This window comes from Anomaloglossus baeobatrachus, chromosome 3, assembly GCF_048569485.1.
Source record: "Anomaloglossus baeobatrachus isolate aAnoBae1 chromosome 3, aAnoBae1.hap1, whole genome shotgun sequence".
Classification (NCBI taxonomy): Eukaryota; Metazoa; Chordata; class Amphibia; order Anura; family Aromobatidae; genus Anomaloglossus; species Anomaloglossus baeobatrachus.
The window spans coordinates 25,293,170-25,300,855 of NC_134355.1; the positions used below are offsets into that span (position 1 = coordinate 25,293,170).

At 46.0% G+C, this 7,686-nt stretch overlaps 1 protein-coding gene across 1 annotated transcript; it reads right to left on the minus strand.

Moving 5' to 3' along the window:
* Positions 1 to 1,251: 1,251 nt before the first annotated feature.
* On the minus strand, positions 1,252 to 6,038 carry LOC142294890 (uncharacterized). Its single transcript, XM_075337952.1, has 4 exons — positions 4,646 to 6,038; positions 4,442 to 4,526; positions 1,668 to 1,775; positions 1,252 to 1,329 (listed from the first exon to the last, which is right to left on the minus strand). Exon 1 carries the CDS (start codon positions 5,924 to 5,926, stop codon positions 4,787 to 4,789), a length of 1,140 nt encoding a protein of 379 aa, XP_075194067.1. The 5' UTR covers positions 5,927 to 6,038; the 3' UTR covers positions 1,252 to 1,329; positions 1,668 to 1,775; positions 4,442 to 4,526; positions 4,646 to 4,786.
* Positions 6,039 to 7,686: the final 1,648 nt, after the last annotated feature.

The following is a 7,686-nucleotide window of genomic DNA, read 5'->3' on the forward strand; positions in this document are numbered from 1 at the left end:
ATTGTGGGGGCACAGCGGACCCCCCGCTCTGGAGCAGTGATCTGTAGAAAGAGGAAACAGAACTGGTCATGGAGCAGCCGAATATTACACATCAGAGAGGGGCACACGATTTACCCCCGGTCACTACCACTTATTATATTCTTCTTACCTGGGATATATTTGGGTCCATGGGTCCCGCGTCTTGGGGGTCGTTCTTCTTCTGGTTCACGCCCCTGTGTACAAAATAACAGAATACGTTTTATAATTCTGCATTGATCAATCTCATACTATATTTTTCAGAGCTTGTGCTCAGTTTTTCTATTATACAGCTCTGAATTCTCTGCTCTCTGTCACTGGTTATATATCTGGGTACCACTAGAGGGAGCAGTGGATCCTGTGCATTGCGGTGAATGGGAGCTCCCCCTAGTGGTGGCTGCAGGCAGATTACTAATGATCACTTCTCCTCTCGTCTTCCAGGAGAATCTTCACTCTTCTGTGTCAGCACAATGTGGCGTCATGTCCGCTGTTATTATCAGCTCCTGTCATTAATCACATTACACACTGATGATCTTACCTTATATAAGGTTTTGTGGTCGCTCGATGTGACCTGTCTCTGGTCGGGAGTCACCGCTGAGACCAGGAGAGGGTCGGACTCTGCTCCTCGCCTTCTCCATTACAGACTCTGGTGAAACAGAAAACACAAATATATTTATACAAAAAGTGACAGGACATCAGTATACAAAGATGATACAATAAGACAGACGCTCCAACATATCTGACAGGAAACCTGTGCTTACACATAGCAACCAATGAGCATGCAGCTTTCCTTCTACCAGAGATGTTTAAGGTATGCAAGCTGAGCTCTGATTGGTTGCTATGGACAGTTTGGATAAATGAGGTCTACTATCTTTTCATGGATGTGACCCGAGTCCTCTGATTGTCCCTGATATGTTCTCAGCAAAGGAATCTCGGACTGATTGGAAATAATGAAGGACTGTAGATCCCAGATTCATGTTGCATCTGGGATCTACTTTTCTGCCCCAGGCTTTTCCCTATTGCTATCGTCCAGTTTTATTACTCCTATACTATATGTGCTTTTTACATTTCTATTACCCAGATGTAGGACTTTGCACTTGTCTTTGGTAAACCCCATTCTGTTCTCCTCGGCCCATTGTTCAAGTGTCTAGATCTTTTTGAATCCACTCTCTTTCCTCTCTAGTGTTGGCTACTCCTCCTACTCCCATTCACTACCAGTTATTATATTCTTCTTACCTGGAATATATTTGGGTCCATGGTGACACACCGATATTTATTATAGCCATGTCCTGGGGGTTGTTCTTGTTCACACCCCTGTGTAAAAAACAACAGAAAACACGGTAGAATAATGCATTGATTAATCTCATACTATATTTTTCGGAGCTGGAGCTCAGTTTTTCTGACACAAAGCTCCAAATTCTTTGCTTTCTGTCACTGGTCATAAATCTAGGTGCCACTAGAGGGAGCAGTGGAGCCTGTGCATTGTGGTGAATGGGAGCTCCCCCTAGTGGTGGCTGCAGGCAGATTACTAATGTTCACTTCTCTTGTCTTCCAGGAGAATCTTTAACCTTCTGTGTCAGCACAATGTGGCGTCATGTCCGCTGTTATTATCAGCTCCTGTCATTAATCACATTACACACTGATGATCTTACCTTATGTGAGGTTTTGTGGTCGCTCGATGTGACCTGTCCCTGGTCGGGAGTCACCGCTGAGACCAGGAGACGGTCGGACTCTGCGCCTCGCTTTCTCCATTACAGACTCTGGTGAAACAGAAAACACATAAATATATTATACAAAAAGTGACAGAACCTCAGTATACAATGAGGATACAATGAGACAGACGCTCCAACATATCTAACAGGCAACCTGTCCTTACACATAGCAACCAATCAGAATGCAGATTTCATTCTACCAGAGATGTTTAAGGTGTTTTCATGGATGTGACCCAGTGGCGTAACTACAGTTTTATGGACCCTGATGCAAAATTTGGACCTGCCCCCCTCCCCCCCCCAGCTTTCCTGTGTTCTTGTCACGCTGTACTAGATTTACAATAGCAGTACAGCGCAGTAATGTGGGACTGAGAGGATTCCTGAAACTATCTGAGAAGGTAGTTAGCTGATAAACCACTAGGGGGCGTAAAAGTGGAGGAAACGTATGAGCAGGGAATTCCCTAGCAGAGGTAATACTAGTCAAGCCCACCAGATGGCAGTAGAATCGTCAGAAAGCCGTGTCACAACATGAGGTCTTGTAAGTACACAAGGGCAAAGTATAAACGTAGTCAGAGGGAAGCAAATAGTCAGTAGCCGGGAAATCAGAGCCTAGAAGTGAGGGGGAGTGGGAAGACAAGACAGAATTAAGGTATACAGATAAGGAACGAACAGGGAGACAGCGGGAGAGACACTGATGGAAACAGACAACAGAGGAGGTTAACAGGTCAGGTGAACACGGAGGTCAGGAGGGGGCAGGGCAGACAACAGGTCACTCAAGAGCAGAACACAGCAGAGCCAGAAGTATCACTGGCGAAGTCCAAGAGAAACAGTGCCCTAATAAAGCAGCCTGACCTCCAGAACGAGGCAGAAAGGATTAACCCCTAACGTGACTTGCATCAGAAGTGAAACTAAAAAAAAGGCTCAGCTCCAGCTGAGCCAGGAGTCAAACATGACAGTTCTGCTATGCATCTTTCCCTCAGCACCTGACTTTCCCATGCTGTTATACATCTTTCCCTCATCACCCACTTTTCCCATTCTCTGCTATACATCTTTCCCTCATCACCCACTTTTCCCATGCTCTGCTATACATCTTTCCCTCATCACCCACTTTTCCCATTCTCTGATATACATCTTTCCCTCATCACCCACTTTTCCCATTCTCTGCTATACATCTTTCCCTCAGCAGCCGGCTTTTTCATGCTCTGCTATACATCTTTCCCTCATCACCCACTTTTCCCATGCTCTGCTATACATCTTTCCCTCATCACCCACTTTTCCCATTCTCTGATATACATCTTTCCCTCATCACCCACTTTTCCCATTCTCTGCTATACATCTTTCCCTCATCACCCACTTTTCCCATTCTCTGCTATACATCTTTCCCTCATCACCCACTTTTCCCATTCTCTGCTATACATCTTTCCCTCATCACCCACTTTTCCCATGCTCTGCTATACATCTTTCCCTCATCACCCACTTTTCCCATTCTCTGATATACATCTTTCCCTCATCACCCACTTTTCCCATTCTCTGCTATACATCTTTCCCTCAGCAGCCGGCTTTTTCATGCTCTCCTATACATCTTTCCCTCATCACCCACTTTTCCCATGCTCTGCTATACATCTTTCCCTCATCACCCACTTTTCCCATTCTCTGATATACATCTTTCCCTCATCACCCACTTTTCCCATTCTCTGCTATACATCTTTCCCTCAGCAGCCGGCTTTTTCATGCTCTGCTATACATCTTTCCCTCATCACCCACTTTTCCCATGCTCTGCTATACATCTTTCCCTCATCACCCACTTTTCCCATTCTCTGATATACATCTTTCCCTCATCACCCACTTTTCCCATTCTCTGCTATACATCTTTCCCTCAGCACCCAGCTTTCCCATGGTCTGTTATACATCTTTCCCTCAGCACCCACTTTTCCCATTCTCTGCTATACATCTTTCCCTCATCACCCAGCTTTTCCATGGTCTGTTATACGTCTTTCCCTCAGCACCCAGCTTTCCCATGCTCTGCTATACATCTGTACCGCAGAAGCCAGCTTTTCCATGATATCAGAGCATGGGAAAGCTGGAATTCTGGGTTCTGAGAGAAAGATGTATAGCAGAGCATGGAAAGCTGAGTAAAGAGGGAAAGAGCCTCTTTCCCTCAGCAACCAGCTTTCCCATCCCATGCTTATATCTTTGTCCCCCATCCTCGTATATGTGTCCACATCCTATTATTATATGGCTCCCATCCTGGTATTATTGGGCCCCATCCTCATAGTATATGGCCCCCCATCCTGGTATTACATGGCCCCCATCCTGGTTTTTACATGTCCCCCATCCTGGTATTACTTGCCCCTATCCTGGTATGATATGGCCCCCATCTTGGTATTATATGAAACCCCACCATGGTATTATATTGCCCCCCATCCTAGAATTACATGCCCCCCATCCTGTTATTACATGGCCCCCATCCTGGTATTACATGGTCCCCATCCTGGTATTATATGGCCCCCATCCTGGAATTACATGGCCCCCATCCTGGTGTTATATAGCTCTCCCCTGATGTGACCCCTGTCCTCTGATTGTCTGTAATATGTTCCCAGGAGAGGAATCTGGGAATGATTGTAAATAATGAAGGAAAAATCCCATTTTACTAGAAAGTTATATATAATGAGAAGATATGAGAATACAAATGATTAATCCTATAAGAAGGAACTTACGTGATTTAGGGTTTGCTGAGGGCGTTCATTGTGATCCATCTCTGGGCCTCCAAGATGGCAAATTTACTCGCTTTGTGCTCTTTTTCTAATAAAAAGTAAAAACAATGACGATCAGACACCCCCCAATAATGACAGCACCCCCCCAGCCACCATATTTCTGCATTCACTATATTGAGGCATAATGGAAATTCCATGGTTACTTACCGGTGCAGACTGGTCTGTAGGCCCAGGGTTGTGGTCGGTTGAAGGTCGGGGTGGTCTTTTGGACCGTCATGGACTCTACATGTCGTTTATAGACATGGAGTCACTTCTGATAGACTCTACATGTCGTTTATAGACATGGAGTCACTTCCTAACCTTCTTTGGAAATGCGGTGATCCTGCCGTTCTTCAGGCAGGATAGTAGATGAGCTCTGATCTCCTGATGCTGGAACTGAGCTGTGGGGTCACCGCCATCTGCCAGAAACTCATAGGCAAACGCTGTAGCAAACACCCCACAGTCATAGCAGTTTTTTTGCTGATCCACATTGAGAAAGCTCAGATGTTTCAGGGGCTCGTCGACCACAACACCGTACATGTTGATAATCTGCTGACGGATGGATGGCGACAGTTTTCTAGTATTGATGCTGTCAGCCACCAAGATTTGGTCATTTTTGAAGCAGGTAGTCAGCCAGTGCACCCTCTCCTCATCATAGTGGATCTGTACGGCATTCTGCAGTACGCAGTACCCTGGCACTAAAAGAACCGCCGGGGGCTGCAGGCCATCAAAACCCTCAAACTGATGCTGCAGCAGCTCCTGGGCCATGCCAATGATGTCATCATCCAGCATGCCCGCCTCGCCTGTGCTCCTCAGGATGAATAATTGCTCTGGAGACAGGTTGTTCCCATGACTCCAGAAATTAGGCATCTCCACTGGTGGGATCTCCACTGGTGGGGTCTCCACTGGTGGGGTCTCCATTGGTGGGATCTCCATTGATGGGATCTCCACTGGTGGGGTCTTCAGGTCCAGGGATCCTTCTCTACATAGATCCGAAAAGTTTTCTGTAGCGGCTCTTTTGGCCGGTGGCAGCATCTTGGACTGAATGTCCTCGGTGGTTGATGCTTTTCTCTTCAGACTGTCCCGGGGTCTTTCTTCTGGCAGCCCCTCGTGTGCATCTCCAGCACATTCTGGATGTGCAGGATTCGCTCCACTTTTTGCAATGCTGGAAGTGGATCCAGTATCACCTACTATGTAGGTTGGACTCTTGTCACCTCTGTCTTGGCTGATGACGTCGTCTTGACGTCTTTTTCTTGTAACCAACCTGAAGCTCCTGATCGCTGGAACGGTGGCGGATTTCATGGCCAGGAAGAAATTTCCCATCAGTGTTGTCCTCTTGCGATAGGATTCCTTGAGTCGGGTCAGAAATTTGGAACCAGTTGACATGGAAGATGAGAGAGCCTTGACCAGCAGCCGCTGGCCATAATGTGGACGCCTATGCATCCTCATGATCGCGTTGAAATTGCGTTTAATAGCGTTGAAATCGCGTTAAAATCGCGTTAAAATCGCTTTGAAATCGCGCTGAAATAGCGTTGATTTATTTCTCCTTCGTATTCCTGTAGCTGTGTGCAACCAACAACAGGGAGTCACGAAAAACAGCTCTGGCCTGCGCTGAGGCTTTACATAGAGCAACCCCATTGTGATGTCATAGAGCGGAAGGTGACATCAGAGTTCCATTAGATTGTGACATCACAGCCCCAGCCCCGGCTGCTAATGGCTGATGTGATCATGGGGAAGAGACCTCACATTTTTATTTTTTAAACACCAAAATAATTTTTAGAAACTGCGGCTTATAACTAGTTAATGGAAATTTTATGAAATATGCAAAAATGACAATAATTAGTTAATCGATTTCTACAACTTCCAATAAAATATCTAGTTTTAGATAACCTTTTGGGGAAACTCCAGCTTTTTACTTAATTTGTACAATAAAGTCTTTCTTGGATCCTGCGTTGGTAACATTATTTCCCATTGTAGCTATGAAGCTTTTCAACATTTTTGTTTACTAATATTTGCTAATATTTTTATTCCCAATTTTAACGGGGTCATGTACCTGCGCTCCAGTCATGGGAAGACGTAAGAAAATGTATCCAACAAGCGGCTATGAAATTTGGGGTATATTTTGTTCAAAAAGAATTTAGTGAAATATTTACAGTCAAGTACAATTGCGGGGAGGTCGTCACCGCTACATCACATTAATTACATGTGCCAACGCTTTATGCCAATATTTATGGGATCAATAATTTAATAATACTATATATATATATATATATATATATATATACTGCTCAAAAAAATAAAGGGAACACTAAAATTCCATTCTGTTGTTTAAATATTCCCTTTATTTTTTGGGCAGTATATAAAAAAAAAATATATAATCACTGAATCCAATGCTTATGAAGTGGTGTATATAGCACTTATATTGGGATCTTAATACTTATTTTTTTGCACTGAACCTTAACTATTGGATTGATCCTGCTATTTAAGGCCTCTTTCACATGTGACGCCCTGGGCAAGCCAGGGGTCACAGGTAACAACATCACAACACACCCCACATTCCCTGCAGGCACACCAAGGTCAGAACACAAAACCCTTGTTGCCCTCCTCCAGGGGCTGATGTCCACACCAGGGGGTGGAGCCAGGCGGTTGGTCTCCACCCGCCGAGGAGTTCACAGTCCTGGAGGCGGGAAAAACCAGTAGTCGAGTTGAGAGGCGAAAGTGTGAGGAGTAAAGTGGTAGAAGAGCAAACAAAAACTGACTGAGAGCGTCCGGGTGTGTGCCCCGGGCGAGACAGCAAGGTTGACAGACGGCGGTGACCGTCTGTAGGAGTGGCCGATTGGAGTGGCCGAAAGGACCGTGGACGGGTGGTGGCCCGGCGGCACCGGACCGGTACACAAAGAGAGGCCAGCACCATTGGCAGGGGCCTTTCGGATCCCGGCAAGGCTTGGAGTCGCCGTACAATTTGCCAAATCCGTCAGTGAAGGGGACCTCCTGGGTTTCCAAACAACTAAGTCCCGATTGAAGGCAAAGGTCCAACCGTGAGAGAGGGACACCGCCACCGCCAAGGCACCAGTTCCTCAGGGCCAGCGCCTGCGGGCAAAGAGGGGCTCCTCCGGCCCATATCCAAGCCGGGGAGCGGGTTACCAGTGGGAATCCATCGATACCAACTACCGTACTTAGGTGCAGGGAAGAGACAGTTACCGCTAACT